The sequence below is a fragment of the Osmerus mordax genome, chromosome 8, assembly GCF_038355195.1.
Source record: "Osmerus mordax isolate fOsmMor3 chromosome 8, fOsmMor3.pri, whole genome shotgun sequence".
NCBI classification, from domain to species: domain Eukaryota; kingdom Metazoa; phylum Chordata; class Actinopteri; order Osmeriformes; family Osmeridae; genus Osmerus; species Osmerus mordax.
In genome coordinates, this window is record NC_090057.1 from 8,376,602 (window position 1) to 8,394,810 (window position 18,209).

General features: G+C 48.0%; 1 protein-coding gene across 2 annotated transcripts; it reads right to left on the bottom strand.

Moving 5' to 3' along the window:
• Positions 1–2,650: 2,650 nt before the first annotated feature.
• On the bottom strand, positions 2,651–17,397 carry LOC136948057 (A-kinase anchor protein 7-like). Of its 2 annotated transcripts, XM_067242319.1 has the most exons (10): positions 17,150–17,397; positions 16,670–17,039; positions 15,880–16,002; positions 15,444–15,589; positions 15,114–15,250; positions 14,550–14,710; positions 14,282–14,394; positions 13,573–13,720; positions 5,012–5,044; positions 2,651–4,535 (listed from the first exon to the last, which is right to left on the bottom strand). In XM_067242319.1, the coding sequence occupies exons 2-10, from the start codon at positions 17,031–17,033 to the stop codon at positions 4,318–4,320; spliced, it is 1,443 nt and encodes a 480-aa protein (XP_067098420.1). In that variant the 5' UTR covers positions 17,034–17,039; positions 17,150–17,397; the 3' UTR covers positions 2,651–4,317. The 2 variants fall into 2 exon arrangements, with proteins under 2 accessions (XP_067098420.1, XP_067098421.1); XM_067242320.1 differs by lacking the exon at positions 5,012–5,044.
• Between the last annotated feature and the right edge of the window lie 812 nt (positions 17,398–18,209).

Below are 18,209 nucleotides of genomic sequence, written 5' to 3' on the forward strand. Positions count from 1 at the left end.
CCCTCTTCTACACACAAATGCTTCAACCTTTCGCCAGCCAGTGTTGCTATGGTAACAGGAACATCTGGACATCTACCTAACGTGGGTCACTTTGCCTGTCAGCTGTGTGTGAGCTTCAGCGGGACTTGCATTTGCTAGTAATCCTCCACACAGCCAACCTTGTGAAGCTTAGTGACACCATTAGCTCAAAGTCCGATTCCCTGTAAGTGCTGCTCTGGCCTGCCACTGCACTTTATAAATGATGTGTCAACCTCTCCTTTTCTCTTTTCTTCTCAGGAGTTGAGCAGTACAGGAGGAGGTCATAATCAGTTATTATGGGATGTGTAATTTTGAAGGACATGGGGTGTCACCTAATCATTTGTTGAACAGCTATAGTACCAATCATCTTTCAGAGTCAGACAGTTATTGTGTGACTAATGCTGAAGTGGGCACACACACACACAGATACACAGACAGACAGCTCCCCACAGCCATTATCATATCAGACAGTGAAGGCCCCACATGAAGGCCAAGCCTTTCGGGTCATGACATCACGGTGTTTGTGTGTTAACACATGGCCATGTGCCAGAGAGGAAGAGAGAAGGGATATGGAGGAAGGAGACAGACAGACAGACAGAGAGGGAGAGAGGGAGGGAGAGCGCTGGCTCGGGTGATGTGACATGCTGCTGTGCGATGGCATCACCTGATGTGACATGACACAGAGAGGGGATCTGTTTGCTGAGTGGCTCCATTTATTCTGGTGGGCCACCCACTTAATCGTGTTGATTTGCTAGCTCTTGTTGCCATGACAACCTCACATGAGCAGACAGGGTGTAGTTGAGTTCCAATTCCCCTGTCTTTCTACTGTCATTCCGCTGCAAATCTACACTAATTCTACTTACATAAAAATGTTGTCTGATCTGGAACACAACCGCTTTTAAAAAGACGTTTGGTTTGGGAGAGGATTGTGTGAGTCCCTCTACCTACCCCCTCATCTCCGTCTCTCCCTCCCGTTATCTCTCTATCTCCTCTCTCTTCCTCCGCAGGCTCTCGACCTCCCCATCTCTCTCTTCTTCTGAAGCAGAGCAGATGAGAGGAGTTGAAGTGTGAGTGTGTGTGTGTGTGTGTGTGTGTGTGTGTGGCGTGGCAGCCCAACAGGCACAATGCTGCCCTCAGGGGGTTAAAGGTTAAGTGATTAGCTGAGCAGGAGCTCCAGTAATGAAGCACTGTTGTTGTGACCAGGTTGATTAGAGGTCGAGGGGTTGGATCTAGATTACATTAAACTATGCTGGATTAAACCAGATTATACCAGATTATTGCAGTCTCAGTGTCTGACTATAAAAAAATTTTTTTTAATCAAAGTCAGAGTTTACATTGATCCCCCTTGAGTATGAATGACTCAGTAGCCACTAAATATTGGTCTGAAATCTACTCTGTGGTTTATCCTCATGGTCTGTACTTATTGGTGTCTACTCATATAGTGGCCTGCTAGTTTCTCCTGTGGTTGGGAAACAGCAGAAGATGACCACACAAGACTAGAACTTTCCTTCCGTCTCTCTCTCTCACTTTGTGACTCCCTCTCTACGCCTTCCGCCTTGCTCTTACTTTCTGACTTCTATGTCCCTCATGCCTTGACACATATTTTCCTTGTGTTGGTTATTTACCTCCTGCAGTTATCCCCTAACCACTGACACCACTGTGTGTGTGAGAGACAGTGAGCGTGAGAATCAACAGTGTGTGTGTGTGTGTAACCTCATGGGATCATGAGACAGACTCAAGACCGATCTGGAAGGGATTGGACTCAAACACATTAAATAAATAGACTGTCGTCTCTCTGCTGTCAGAGGGACTACAGGGACATGTCTTCATTGTCTGTTGGGTAAGAAGGAAGGATGGAGAAGAGGATGAGAGGAGAGGTGGTGAGGGAGAAGAGGATGAGAGGAGAGGTGGTGAGGGAGAAGAGGATGAGAGGAGAGGTGGTGAGGGAGAAGAGGATGAGAGGAGAGGTGGTGAGGGAGAAGAGGATGGGTGAGTTAGAGAAGGGATGAGGGGGATGACAGAGGGGAGGGGTGTTAACAGGAGCCCTCCACCTGAGCATACTTGTTCCTTTATGAAACATCGAAAATAGACGTCAATGTCATAGTTGAGAGGAGCGGTGGTTTAAATAATGAAACAATGCCACAGAAAAGGAGTTTGTTTATGAATATGTCATGACTGGAATACACACACACGGGAGATCTGATCCCAAAGTCAAGAAGGACAGGAAGAGGAGAGAGGAGTCTGGAGACAAGATACAGAAGAGAGGAGTCAAGACTGAAGCAGGCAGAAGCAGATGTATACCATGATAAGTATGTTATCATTCCCTATGTGATGTTATCCCCCCATCATTTCCCCACATATTACGCTTCCATACACGCCTGCATGCACACACCTACAGCTGTTCTCAGCAGGGCCGATGGGGTGCAGTTTGGATGATGAGGATTCTCTAAATAGACCCACAGAGTAAAAATAAAGGCTCCAGGGTTAGTGGTATTTCAGTCCAGGGTTAGTGGTGTTGTCGACACACTGGCAGTCCCAAACAGGCAGGCAGGCAGGCGCGCGCACGCACGCACGCACGCACACACGCACACACACACGATCAGTGACTCAGAAGAAACAAGACAGACTTCAAAGGATATTGGCTCCAACTTCATTTCCTGATTTTATTTGTCAAATGTGGCTGAACATGATACACACAATGATGCACACACCTTAATACACACATGCTTTGATTCACACCCTTCCACACTATGACACCCACCCGAGCAACACACACACACTTACATACAAAAACTAACATTCGAACACTAACACGCACAGGCGCACACACAGCATGTGTCAGGGTGGACAGGCAGGTTAAGGTTCTGGTGGTGATAGTACAGGGAGGAACTGAAAGGACCTTCCAGCCAGGTCTGAGACCCAGCACTGTCTCATAATCCAAGATTAAGGCCACTTCACTAGTGGTTATTTTAGCCTTGGTTTCTTCAGAAATGAAATCATATAAAAATGAATAAAAACCAAAATGCATTAAATGTTGCTCTTGTTTTGCACAGAAACAGATTTTTTTTGTGTGTTAAAAATCACTCTTGGTAAATATAAAATGTACTTTACAGTTTGTGGTACTAAAGCCTTCCTCTTAATTCAACAGCATTGTCTGTAGCATGTCCTGTGTGTAGTGTTCTTGCTAGGTATAGCTCTGCTCACCTTGTGCTGACCACTGTAATGGTGGAGTGAGTCCAGCAAGGAGCAGTCAAACTCCATTACCCAGAAATCTCCAGACTAATTCTTCAAAGTGTGGAAAAAAACCCTGTCCTTCCTCTAGTCTTTTAGAGAATAAGAAATACTATATGTCCCACAAAAGATATACAAACACACACCAAACTCTCATCCTTGTCACCATCTTCATCCTCCTCATGACAGCTCAGCCCAGGAGGATACAGGAGTAAGAAAGGATGTAAACATGGCTCACAGCGTGTTGTTAGGTTTTTAGAGTGTGCATGATCAGACAGTGGGTACAGCTTCAGGTCTGCCGCACACACTACTATTATGTAGTGAAAGGTTAGGATGTAAGGGGTTAGAGGTCAGGAGTCAGGGTTCAGCTGTTCTAGCTAGGTGATTGTCTTAGCACAGCATCAGATGGATGTAGATGTACACTAACCTCTGACCTGGAGAGGAATCTGTTGTTCCTCCAGACCCAGGGTTTGGACTGGGTGTCTGGTCTGGGGTCAGGTTGGAGTGTCTGGTCTGGGGTGTCTGGTCTGGGGTCAGGTTGGAGTGTCTGGTCTGGGGTGTCTGGTCTGGGGTCAGGTTGGGGTGCCTGGTCTGGGGTGTCTGGTCTGGGGTCAGGTTGGGGTGCCTGGTCTGGGGTGTATGGTCTGGGGTCAGGTTGGAGTGTCTGGTCTGGGGTGTCTGGTCTGGGGTGTCTGGTCTGGGGTCAGCCCAATAAGACAGAGGGATTGGGGGAGGTAGTGTGCAGTCAGGGAAACAGAGACAGTACAGCTGTATTGAAGGGTCAGTAATCCAAAAGGTCTTCAGTTCTCCTTCAACTCCTCCTACGCTGGGCACTCCACTCTTCCTGTCAACTCTACTACTTAGATGGCTGACTGATTACCTGGCTGACTAGTTAGCTGGGCGACTGGTTAACTGACAGACTGATCAGCCAGCCGACTGGTTAGCTGTTAGTAAACTTGTCAAGCCTTAGAGTATAGATTTGGCTGGCTAGTTAGCTGGCTGGCTGGTTAGCTGGCTTGCTTGCTGACTGTTTAAGCCTCTGGGTCTGGCTGGCTGGATGACCCACGGTCACTTGCTGGGGTTCGTGTCTGTTGTTGTCATAGCAATGACATTAGTGTTTAGGTTGTCAGCTGCGGGGGGGGTGGCGTGTTCTGTGGGACCGCCCCCGTTCGGATGATGCGCTTCCTCCTTGTATTGCTGCACAGCCTTAAACACCGCCTCCTCCACCAACTTCCTGCTGATTCGCTGCAGCTCTGCATCATCTGGCTCCGCCCCCTTCTTCCCACCTGGAGCAGAAAGACCACAGGGCGGTCAACACCCTCACACACACACAAGAGCCAGAGGCCCACGGGATCAGACTATCACACCTTAAACTCAGCTGTATCAAGGCAAAGTGACTGGGTGAACATTCACTGAACATATCAGGGGTGTGGTCTATAAGAGATCTGAAACTGGTCTGGAATTGGACAGTTTTTTCTCTCAGTGCCCACTCTTATTTTGTGATTGGTCAGTGTGACAGGTGTGTTAGTGATGGCATAAAAGCAGTGGGACATTAACAAAGAAGGGGCGTGGCTAGAGACACAGCAAAACAAACCAGATATGGGTTGCTAATGCCAAGCTACGACCTATACCCTGACCTCTGACCCTTTGGCCCTAGTGAAGGTCAAAGTGGAGAGAGATGAAAGTGGGAAATAGATTAAGAGTCGTAGAGAATACAGAGGAAGGGAGAGCGTTAAAAGAGGAGAGCAGCGTAGACACGTACTTGAACGAGCGCGAGGAGTGGTGTGAAATAGATCTGCAAAATAAAAACAATAAATAAACAATAAACAACTAAAAACAAGCTTTTTAGCAAAAGGATGAACAGTTATGACATCACACTCCATCTCACCCAATCAGGGGCACAGGTCTTAGTAACAGTTTATTGTTTCAGGATTTTCATTGGTCCACAGGTTCACATGTGAGAGTGATTATGATTGGAAGATTGAGAGCATACACTGATCTCAGCAGACAGCGACAGATTGTTAGACAACTGCTGAGTTACAGTAAGGTTAGGATCTGGGTTGATTAATCTGTCCTGGCACACAGCAGGAGCTAACCCTGCATGGCTCTCCACTCAGACCAAAGCAAACGCTCACCGTATCTGACAGAACATCGGCAGCTAAAGCCAGTTGTTTCCCACAGGTAATGTTGATTGCAGCTTTATGATGAAGAATAATAGATAATACACTGACATGAATATACAACCCTGCTGTTATACCACACACACATACCAATAAATCAGGACTACATACACACAGTACACAAGATAAGGTTGGAGGCTAGTTAAACAGCCTTCAACATCTTTCACCATAGGGGGGTGTCTAGTCCAAGTCATAAACAGCCAAACCTTGCTGTACAGTACAACTCAGACAGACTGACTAAACTATCCAAGTACAGTGTTTCCCCTAGGTTTACAGCTTTGGGGGGGGTGGCGCGACCATGTAGAGACAGAAATGACATGCCGTTGTGTAAATAACATATGGCCATTTAGTTTATTTAAAAGAGCAAGCTATAGGCCTGTTTTATAGGAAAGGTAACCTTAAATGACTTATTTTGTGATTTGGCGCTAATAATGTTTTTAATTTTTTATTAACTTGACCTTCCAGGGGGGGCGGGGCCCCCTAATATAATGGTAGGGAAACACTGAAGTATCAGACATGACACTATGACCCTTTCTCGCTCCCTCTCGCTCTTCCCCCTTTCACTCTCTCCTCCACATATTCTCCCTCCCTCTAGCTGCCTGGTTGACAGTGTCAATGAAGAGCCGTTTTCTGTTTGCAAGGGCGGAGGGAGGGGTTCTGAGGGAGAGGACGAGGGGAGCAGGAGGGGAGAGAGGAGGAGGAGGGGAGAGAGGAGAAGGAGGGGACAAGGAGGGGAGAGAGGAGGAGGAGGGGAGAGAGGAGGAGGAGGGGAGAGAGGAGAAGGAGGGGAGAGAGGAGGAGGGCATGACGTAGGGGGTGGGATGGAGGAGCCCTGGTATTTCCTCAGGAAAGGAGTTTCCATATTGTGAGATCCTGATACACGACTTCCCCCCCCACCCCCCCAGCATGACGGACAGACACCGACAGGTCACCAGATGGGACGGAGAAACAGAGGAAAAAGTGAGAGAGGGAAGTATGGATGGTAAAGAGGGAGGAAGGAAAAAGAGGGAGAAGAATCTCCTGTTCTGGCCTCGTCAGCAGGTGTTCAGTCCTACAGTGGTGCTGTGGACCTGTGTGTTTCATACTGAATCTGGAGTGCTAAAGTCCCAGAGTTCTGTCACCATAGGGACTAGGCTTACACATACTCACTTCTGGCCTTGAATACGCACAGCAAAGTGTCTTTGTGTGTGTGTGTCAGATTTTTCTCACAAAGCAAGCGAGAAAAATCAGTAGAGTATAAACGGAAACAAATCAATAGAGATAGAGTAAAAAATAAAGAGAGAGAAAGTTTCAGAAGGGAGAGGGAGGATAAGAAGAGGAGAGAGAGGAGGAGCGTGAGCGAGAGTGAGAGTAAAAAGGAGAAAAAGGGAGGATAATGAGAAGGAAGGAGAGAAAAAGAGATGGGAAAGGAAGAAAAACGGAAAGAGAGGTGGAGATAAGGAGGAAACGAGAGGTTGAGGAGGGGAAAAAGAGAGAGGGAGGAGAATGATAGATGAGGTAGATAGAGACGAACAAAGGATGCGGCAGAAACACACATGGTCAGACAGACCGGAACTACCCAGCATGCTCTGCTACACACACAAAATATTGCTACTTCATATTCCCCCGACTCCCCCAGTGTCTGGCTGTCTGAGACACGGCACATCTACTGCTGCTGCTAGAACAACACACACATACATAAATGAATACACACACACACACACGCTATCAGCAGGCTAACACACACCGTCACAGAGCTGCACGCGAGGGGCAACTATTGTCACATAACCAGTGGAACATCTGACTTGAACGACTAACCCTTTCACACTCATCCTTTCTTTCTCTCTTCCCCTTTCATCCAGTCCCTCTTGCCCCATCCCTTCATCATGCTCCCTCCCTCCCTCTCTTTTTTATTTTTTTTTTATCTCTCCCCTCCCTTCCCCTCTTGTCCTTTCTCTCCCCTATCCCTCATTCCCGGTTCTCGCTCTCCTCTCTCCGCTCCATCCCCCAGCCAGAAGTAGGGCAGCCAGCGTGATGTGTGTGTGTTTGTGAGTGTGTGTGTGAGACTAGCTGCAGTGTTAGTGTTTCGTCAGAGCAGCAGGCTGCACAGAGTTTAAAACAATGTCGACAGAAAGGGCTTAAGATACACCAGGCAGGCAGGCAGGGAGAGGGAGAGGGAGAGGGAGAGGGAGAGGGAGAGGGAGAGGGAGAGGGAGAGGGAGAGGGAGAGGGAGAGGGAGAGGGAGAGGGAGAGGGAGAGAGAGAGAGAGAGAGAGAGCTCTTGGTAATCAACAGCTCTGGGGCACATTAACACTGTATTCCTTTCCCATGTACACAGATGTGAGTCCAAATAGTTGGTATGGTAGCAAGGTCCAACCGTGTATCTTTACAAGCATGTTTATGGCGTGATTTACAGCTAGGAACCCAACCTTCAGCTGACACACTCCTGACACATAACATACCTCGGGTACAGAGTACTAGAACAGACACAGCTACACACACACACACACACCTACTTCCGTAAAGATTATTCGCAACATGAATCATCCTGGCAATTTGTCACTTCTGATTGAATCCCCATGCAAACCAGCCAGCCAGCCAGCCAGCCAGCCAGCCACTTACTGATTTTGTCCTCTGGTCGGGAAAATGGAAAGCAGCATAGCTGGCCCATGGTTGCACTTCTCCTCAGCTCTCCTCTCACTACTCCCTCGTTCTCCTCTTCCTCTCGTGTGTTTGCTCTCCGTCTCGCTCCCTCTCTCCGTCCTGGTCAGAGCAGTCCTCTCCAGCCGGCTCGCAGCGCCAGATGAACAAACCACCCAGGGCTGATCTTGCTCTCTGCTCTGCTCCGACACACAGAGGAGGGTGTGTGGGTGTGCGTGGAGAGAGTGGGGGTGGAGGGGGGGGCTCAAGCCCCACCTCCCTCTCGCTGCCTTGTATAATTGCTTTGGAATGGCCAGCAGGCAGCTTGCTGTGTGTGTGCGTGTGTGTTTGTTGTCTGCGCGCGTGTCTCTGCGTGCGTGATGGGTGCCTGCAACTGGGCGACTGTGCTGTGAATGGTTTTATATTGCTACTACTGTGTGTGCAGGGTTGGGAATCTGTGTAGACACCTCTGTGGAGAATCCTCAACATCTGGTGTGCTCCCCCCTCCTGCCCCTCCTCTTCCCTCTCCTTCCTCTTTTTTCATTTTCTCTCCTCTCCTTTCATCTCCCTGTATCTCTCTCTCTCCTCCATCTCTTGTTCTGAGAGACAGGGTTTAATAATGATAATGCTATATTCATTCAGACAGCAGCAGTAATGCATGCAAATGAAGGAACCCGACATGACTGAATGAACCAGAGGACTAAAGGTTATTGATATATTAGCACTTACCCTGTTCTAACACTGAACCCAGCCCAACCCTGACCATGTATTAACCCTAAACTAACACTAATCCTTTACTAACCCTTCCCATGTACTAACTCTAAACTAGCTCATTCTAGCCTTGTCGTAACCCTGTTATCCCTAATCCTATTCTAGCCATTACCCTGTACTAACCCAAATACTTTAATATTTTTTTTTTTCCACCTATATTACCTGGCCAAAAAGCACTCCAAAGAGCCAGGAGCTGTAATCTTATTGGATATATAATTCTGAGTGTTTTTACAAGGGCTGAATATATAAGGGGACAGGATGTTCAACAGTCTAAATGATTTATAGAGCCTCAAACTGTTCATCAGCTGTTTTCATGTGTTTCGTTTCTATGAGAATACCATCTCCTAATGAAGGCTATGGGACTGACATAACTGAGAAGGCTCTCGTCTGGTTGGCTGGGAAACATTCCAAAAAGCTAGGAGCTGTCATCTGGTTGGCTAGCCAACATTCCACGGAGCTAGGACATGTCATCTGGTTGGCTGGCCAACATTCCCCAGAGTTATGAGCTGCCATCTGGTTGGCTGGTCAACATTCTAAGAAAGACACACCAGAAACAGAATCACAGCTCCTTTCCTCTCCGTCTTCCTCTGTAATTCCAGCAGTCTTGTCACCCATGTCCGTGTAATGCCTGTCTGATTCCCAGTGACACAGAACTGCCTTCTGAACCTTCCTGGACCCCACAGATCATCAATACTGCAACTGACCATCAGTACTACAATACTGGCATCACAAACACACACATTCACACACAGGTGGACCATCTGTGCGGCAGGACTACAGTTCCCAGGCTCCAACAGTGGCATCCATCACATAGCTGCTATTCTCAAACACACACACACACATTTGTGGTAAAACGATGGCATTTGCAGCACATCAATAGCTATTGAGTGTAATTACAGGTTTCATCAACATGGCAAAGGCTGCTGCTACAAAACACATACAGCTTGTGGTGGAAGTCAACCCATCTGTTTGATCACATGAAGGGTGTTTTATACTGTAGTGATATCTACAGGAGTCAGGTGGCTGAGCGGTTAGGGAGTGGGCTAGTAATCTGAAGGTTACCGGTTCGATTCCCCGCTGTGCCAAATGACGTTGTGTCCTTGGGCAAGGCACTTCACCCTACTTGCCTCGGGGGGAATGTCCCTGTACTTACTGTACGTCGCTCTGGATAAGAGCGTCAGCTAAATTACTAAATGTAAATCTACCCAGTTTTGGTCTGTATAAAAAACTAGAGCAGCTGTCTGTACTAGACAGTACAGCTGTACACTAGATGAGACGAAGTGTATGTTCTAAAGACTAAAGCAGTAGAGGAGAGGAGATGTCTGCACTAGAGACTAGAGGTGTACTATAGACTAGAACTGTAATATAGACTAGAAGAGATGTTTTTACCTGAGACTATTGGTGCACTATATACTAGAGGAGCTGTTTGTACATTTGAGGCAGCATCAGTCAAGCTTTCTTTTCATGTGGCTTAACTCTACTACTTCTAAGGAGTCTTTAAAGTGTGTGTGTGTACGTGTTTTTACATGGTGGCCTCGGAAACAACATTCTGATTCTGTGAAGGTCAACTCAGTATGGTGCCATAAAATCTCGTCACAAGGCAGGTACACACACACACAGATAAGCAGCTGTGCACAGAAGATAGTGCTGAAGCTTATTCCTCCTCATGCTAGCTAGCTCACCTCACACACAGCTAGCACGCTATGACATCATCAGAACCCACCGCTCTGGTAAACTACCATGCTATGACATCTTCAGAACCCACCGCTCTGGTAAACTACCTCTCTATGAAATGATCAGAATGAAACACACTGGTAAACTACCATGCTATGACATCTTCAGAACCCACCGCTCTGGTAAACTACCTCTCTATGAAATGATCAGAATGAAACACACTGGTAAACTACCATGCTATGACATCATCAGAATGAGTCAGAAAGTTGTGTCGGCTACTGATGATCCGCCTGTGACTGTGGACACGGGGTCAGACACATCAGTGTTGCTGACAAGGCACAGAGGCTACAACTTGTCCACAAGAACATCATGTGGTGCTGCTATCCCTGCAGGCAGGGAAGAGAGGAGATGCTCCTATCTTTAGAATGCAGTAGCAGATAGCCAATAGCACACACCCACCCACATAGTACAGTTATACTGCTAACACAACACAGAGGGAGGGGGAGAGGTGGGGAGAGGGAGGAAAACCATAATTTGAGATGAACCACAGCCTATTCTACATCTCTATCTCTCTCTCCCCCCCCCCTCCCTTTTCTCTCTCTCACTCTCTCCTTTCTCTAGCGTAGCTAGTCAGAGTTTGGGTTGGTTCAGGTAAATCCCCCATGGCTAGGTCTTCTCTATCACTAATGTGTGGCCCGTATAAAAACACAGAAAGGGGAGAGATAGACAGAGGAGAGGGGGGAGGGGGCGGGTGAGAGGGAGATGGAGAGAGAGGGGAAGTCTAGAAAAAACTGTTTCTCTGACCTACATCTTGCTGGCCTATTAATTGTGAGTGGGATCTCTGCACAGTACTCTCTGTGTGTGCATGCTGTTCTTCAATCAGCCCTTGGTCTGACAGTCTAAAAGCAGAATCTCTCTTGCCTTCCTGCTCTAGCTCACCTTGTTAAGACTGTTTAATTCCATCATATTCAGTGTTGATCCCAGGTCAGGATTCTGTGCTGAGGGAGATCCAGAGATCAAATGATCCAGCCGGATCACATCTGGGCAGCTGATCCTTTCTGATGTCACAGCAGTAAATTACAGCCCTCAGACCACAGCTGGATTACCCAGCAATCAGCACTGTAGCCAGAGGGGAAACCCAGATTACCACAATGTTATATTACTGATGGTAACAGAGGTTCACACACACACAACCTGGGTGTGACATCATGGAACCACAGACAACGCTTAAGATCTGTCTTAGAGGTGTGTGTGCGTGTGTGTGTCTGTCTGCCTCCCGAGAATTGCCAGAATTATCAACCAGCAGGTGACAACATAACAAGGTCATGCAAGGAGTATATGAGAGGGAGGAGGGAGAGGAGAGGACAGGGGAGGAGGGAGAGAAGAGGACAGGGGAGGAGGGAGAGGAGAGGACAGGGGAGGAGGGAGAGGAGAGGACAGGGGAGGAGGGAGAGGAGAGGACAGGGGAGGAGGGAGAGGAGAGGACAGGGGAGGAGGGAGAGGAGAGGACAGGGGAGGAGGGAGAGGAGAGGACAGGGGAGGAGGGAGAGAAGAGGACAGGGGAGGAGGGAGAGAAGAGGACAGGGGAGGAGGGAGAGGAGAGGACAGGGGAGGAGGGAGAGAAGAGGACAGGGGAGGAGGGAGAGGAGAGGACAGGGGAGGAGGGAGAGGAGAGGACAGGGGAGGAGGGAGAGGAGAGGACAGGAGGGAGAGGAGAGGACCGGGGAGGAGGGAGAGGAGAGGACAGGGGAGGAGGGAGAGGAGAGGACAGGGGAGGAGGGAGAGAAGAGGACAGGGGAGGAGGGAGAGGAGAGGACAGGGGAGGAGGGAGAGGAGAGGAGAGGGGAGGAGGGAGAGAAGAGGACAGGGGAGGAGGGAGAGGAGAGGACAGGGGAGGAGGGAGAGGAGAGGACAGGGGAGGAGGGAGAGGAGAGGACAGGGGAGGAGGGAGAGGAGAGGACAGGGGAGGAGGGAGAGGAGAGGACAGGGGAGGAGGGAAAGGAGAGGAATGGAAGAGGGCAAGAGAAAGAGAAAAAAAGCTGGAAAGGAAGACACGATGAAGAGGACAAAGAGAGGGAGCCGAGATGAAGAGAGCATGAAGGATGCAGGACACATACCCGGCCGGAGATCGATAACTGTCATCTTGACAGCTATTGAGGCAGCATGACATTGATTTTCACATGAACATTATTGTCCTCAGACTGCAATGACTGAATTATTTACCAGCAGAATGATTTGTGAATTCTGTAATCCAATCAGAGACCAGTAAACTGACACAGACACAGTCGCCACACATTTATACAGACACATAGGGCCGCACACACACACACACACACACAGCTATAGGACCTGCCTGCAGAGCAGTCACGGGGCAACGAGACAAGTCATGGAGGCATGTGCGTGGACAGTGTCTATTTGTGTTTGTGATGACAGTGTGTGTGTCTGTGCCATGGCAGTGTGTGTGCTTATGGTGTATGTGTCAGTATGCGCACGGCTGATTCTCATATCTTGTCTAATCATGCCTGTAGAAACCAGGCCGTGAGGCTCACATCCACATCACAGCATCCTGGCCAACACATATCACAAATGATGATAGGATATTGTGCTGTAGTCAAGCTCAGACAAGACTAAAAGCCTACCTAAGATAAAGGCTGTCCTACTGTTGATCGTTCTGGCTGCAATGCTCATCAACTATAACAACAAGTCTGCTAAAATAAGGCTTACCTATAACATTAGAAAATAAAATATTTGCTGTGTAGCGCGGTCTGCTGAAACTGGCTGCAGTTCCTCACCCTGCCACCAGAGGTCTCTATTTTACCAGTAGACCAGGGAACACAAAAGGAGGCCATAGCCCCCTCTGATGGCCAAACTGGAAAATTATTCAAATGTGATGATCACGTACACCCCAAGGCAGTTTCACGTACTAAAGAATTATAATAATATTATAGGATATTATCAGATTTGTGATTATGGCCTCTGAGAGCTCTTTGGATAAAGAGCTGCGAGACAAATAGGAGGGAGTATTCAGAGAAGGGAGAGAGAGAGACTGGGGATGAGGCAGAGGAAAAGGGAGACTCACCGAGGTGGAGGGAGCCGTCTGTGTGATAGTATCCATCGTGGGTCTTCTTCTTCAACATGGAGCACAGGTCCAGCCTGACCACTCTCTCCTCTCCAAAACACTGCTGGGAGAAGCACGAGTAGAGCCCTGGATCCAGCTTCTTAACACCCTGCACACACACACACCCAGTAGGATGTGAGGAGACGTGAGGATGTTCATGTTTGAGCACAGATGTGAATGTGTTGACAGAGCGCAGCCCTCACACACACACTCACGGAACAGCAGAGACGTGAGGATGCTCATGTTTGACCTCAGATTTTGACTTGTTTACAAAGAGACTAGCACACTCACACACGCACACACACTCACGCGCTCACACACACAGTCTCCAGGGTCCTGGGCATCTGGCAAGGACGATAACTACAACAGGAAACAGGAACCATCATCCGCCGCCAGAGACCAGATGACACTGTCTTCCCCTCTGACCCTCCTCTCATCTCTCTGTCTCCATAGGACCATCACTCAAGGAAGATAGGAAACACACACACACGCACGCACACACACACACACAGGACATGTCTTGAGTCACTCAGAGACCATTTTTCTGACAGGGAGCCAGGACTATAGACAACCAGAATCTTAAGGGGCTCAGATATAATACAGATGGACAGACAGGTTAAACAGAGAGACAGATGGTTAAGCTGAGAGACGGACAGGAAGTTAGAGGTACCTGGGATCGTAGTTTTGGAGCTCTGGATAGCTTCATGAAGGTCAGGTGAGGTTTGAAATCTCGGCTGTCTCCTGCAGACAAACCCTTCTCCTCAAACGCCTTCCTCGTCAAGTCTTCAGCCAATCACACACACACACACAAGCGCTGTGGTCACAGTCAGCTATTTACAGAGCAACCCTATCCTGCTGTCAGACTGGCATCTAATCAATACAGAGGTGAGGGAAGGAGAGAAGGAGAGGTAGTAGAAGAGCAGAGCATTAATACCCACCAGCTAGCTGTGCCAGGGTGTGTGTGTGGCCTCCAGGTACCAGCTCCACAAAGGCCACCTCGTTCCTGAAGGTTCCGATGCCAGAGAATGGCAGGACAAGGTCCCGCCCCCCAAGCAACCCCGCTAGCCCCGCCTCCATGTGGGCCAAGGCGGACGCCGCTCTGGCGGGAAACGGATAACCTTGTTAATCCTCGCTATGTTTGCTTCCTGCCTCTCCTCACATGTACACACGTAAGCCTCTTTTTTTCATACACACACATAAGCCCCATAACCCCACTCACACATACACAAAAAGACACACATACACACACAAGCCTCCCATATCTCTCCCGCCCCCCTCCTCGTTGGCCGATAGGGTGACCTGTTGCAGGGTCTAACGATAAAGCATCAGTACAGCATAACAGGAAAAGCCTTGTCTAATTACAGCTTGCCTGTCTGTCTGTCTATCACCCTACCTGCCTCTCAGTCTAACAACCTGCCTGTCACTCTGCCTTCCTGTCTGCCTGTCTGTCTTCTTGTCTGTCTGTCAATGGGAAACAACGCCAGGAAAATGGAGTCACTCACAGGTCTACTTGGTCCTGATTGGCCAGGTGCGTGACCAGCAGAGTGAGGTGGAGAGTTCCTATTGGTATCATGACACGCCCCAGCCTAGGGTCTTTCTCAAGCACCGCCTCCTGGACATCAGCTACACCCTCACTGATCTACAGGAGCACAAAAGGGCAGCACTCAAAACCTGGTGATCCCAGTAAGCAGCACAGATGGTCATACTGTGAACCTGGCGACCCAGGGATAAGAGAGCAGAGAGATCAGTAAGACTAATGTGACAAACCTGGCAACCACAAAGCTATTTACCCAGCTAACCCTCTCAGGGAAAGAGAAGGTGATTAGGGGTACCTTGCTGTTAGTGATGGGGATGGACACAAAATAGTTTGGCCTCAGAGTCTCCTTCTTCAGTCTCTTCTTCTCAGCATCCTCCTCACTTTCCACTGGGCCACTCGCTCCTCTCCTCCTCTTCCTCTGCTTCTCCTCGGGGCTGGTGACTATGAGGGGGGGGGGGGGGGGGGGGGTTATACAGTGTCTTTCTAGGACTATGGTTAGCCAGGAGCTATACATAGGCTGGGACTACATGGTTAGCCTCAGACTATAGACTGGGGCTATAGTAAGCCTAGAGATAGTTATGGGTTAGTCTGCAGTTATAGACTGGGACTATGGTTATCCCAAACCTAGCTATTGGTTGTGACTGGGTTACTCTGGGGCTAAGCAGGGACTGGTGCTGCAGACACCTATGAGAAAGCAAGTGTCCAGTCCTAGAATGCTGAACGACACTCACATCCAAGATCCTTCCAGGAAGGGGCGGAGCTAAATGGCAGCTCGGACATCACACTGTCACATTCCTTTTGTCTCCGGCCCCGAGCCCTTTTGGCTCTAGGATTGGTCCTCTTCACCTTGCCATCTGACCAATGAACAGAATAATAAAACACAAGAAGCTCTGGGTTTCTACTGGGAGGGTTTGTCTGTTCATTGGGTTTGTGTAAATGTGTCTATGTGTGTGAGTGTGCTTGTGTGTGTGATTCAAGCACTAAACATATGTTGTGTAAACCGAACATTCTTTTGCAGCTGTTCTCTCCTTCTGAGAATGTGTTTATGACCGTAAGACCCCCTCCAGTCTTTACTTCACACTGGGCAAAGCAGTACCTTGTGATACAGTGTGCGTGGGTGTGTGTTTTTGATAGTGTGATTGTGTGTGTGTGTGTGTGTGTGTGTGTAGAGTGTTCCTATTATTCACCCATGACACAGACAATTACCTCAGCAGCAACAGACACTAGACAAAGAGCCCTCTATCTCCAGGCAATGTTACTGTCTCTACCCAGCTTCTCTCATGCATCCTACATGACTTAGTATTACATTAGTAAAAGTAATGTAGTAGTTTCCAGTAGTAGGTAGACAATAATGTCACTTACATATTACTGTATTATAAAATAACCATGGATCAAGTATGCTTTTAGGTTCAAATATCAACCAGTCTAAATGTCAAAGCCATGAGTTGTATGTTAAGTAATGGTTTATCTATTTTGATACTGCGTCTAACTGAAACGGGTTTGCAATAGGACAGTTCTCACCTGTGGCGCTTGCGTCCTTGATTCTGTGCTGCAGATGACAGTCTCCGGGTCCGGATAGGAGCGGTGCAGCTCCCCCTGTTGACACTGACAGCGGGCCACAGTCGTGCACCGTGCCAGTCTCCACACCCCCAGCGTCGCTACCTGCCCCGCCAATGCTGGCCGGAAGCATGTCGGTCAGCTTGACCCGTCTCCCGGCGAACACTGAGAGTAGGAAGGTATGTTGACGAGTGGTTGTGGTTGAATTCAATCTGTTTGCAGCGTGGAGACTTTGAGCAACTCTTTCAGCTATGCAGGCTGCAGCGAACCCTCTTCGCAGCGCACAAATCCCTCTGACTGATATGATGATGCTGTGACGCGCGAACATGTCAACCTAAACGGGATTAGATCACATTAGGAATTAGGTAATGCAGCATTAGGTGTCGTGTCATTTCACTCAAAATGATCTGTCAGTCCAAGATAATATTACAAACGAATGACCACCTGTTAAAAACACCCAAACTCAAGTTTGCCAGCCACAGCTGTGAGTCATTAGCATTATACCGCTGTCTGGCGATGCTTTAACACACCGATCTATTTGTGATTTTACTGGTCGTAAATAACTTGCTAGTTGGCTGCTTTCTTCACAACAAACCAGCACGTTCCGTTGACTTAACATGCACTGACAACGCCTTTAATCAAATATAATATATATATTTTTTATGTTAGCTGTGAGAACAGCAACAAACCATACATACAAGCCACACTTCTAGCGGATAGCAATACTTTGTTGCCATGTTTTTTCACCCTCTAGTAGCACCATGATGCAATTCTACCCTCCCAGAATTATGAGGGTTATAACATAATCTGGCAACCTCTATGTTACTGAACGTAAGCATTATAGAACTACGGACACTGCAAAGGATCAAAACACACATGCTTTAAGCAAATATGAAAGTTAATGTCATATGACATTCTCAGGCATTTTGATCCAGCTGTGAGGACGTTACTGGTACTGTGACACGTCTTTTTAATGGTTTTCTATTCGTGTGTCCTGTTCGCATGTTTTATTGAACTAGTCATATGAAAAATGTCACATACATCGGCAAGGATGTGTGAACCATCAGTATTACTTTGATGGCACATTCCAGACACAGATCATCTCCAATCACCTCTTCGTTTCTTGTGGCTGACTTAATGTGTACTATGTGGCGCACTTTGGTACCTTGGAGATTCAAAATATAATGTTCAATATTAGTCTATTAACATTCTAATAAATACAGTTATTTTGGTTAGTTTCTTCTGCTCTATGATACCTTTTTATAGTCCGTTCACACTTACAGGAAGTACAGAGTAAGAGCTGTGTTAGTTTGTCCCGCAAGCTTTTTCTAAACTTGCGCATGGGCAACAAGCCTGGATAAAACGTTAGGACATCGCCTCAGGGGGAGTTCTCAACATATGCGGCCAGGATAATGCCAGGAACATTATCCACACTAGGTATCTTATGGGAGAGCACACATTACCACACCTTTGAGCCGAAACTCAGATTACAAGTTCAAGGTGC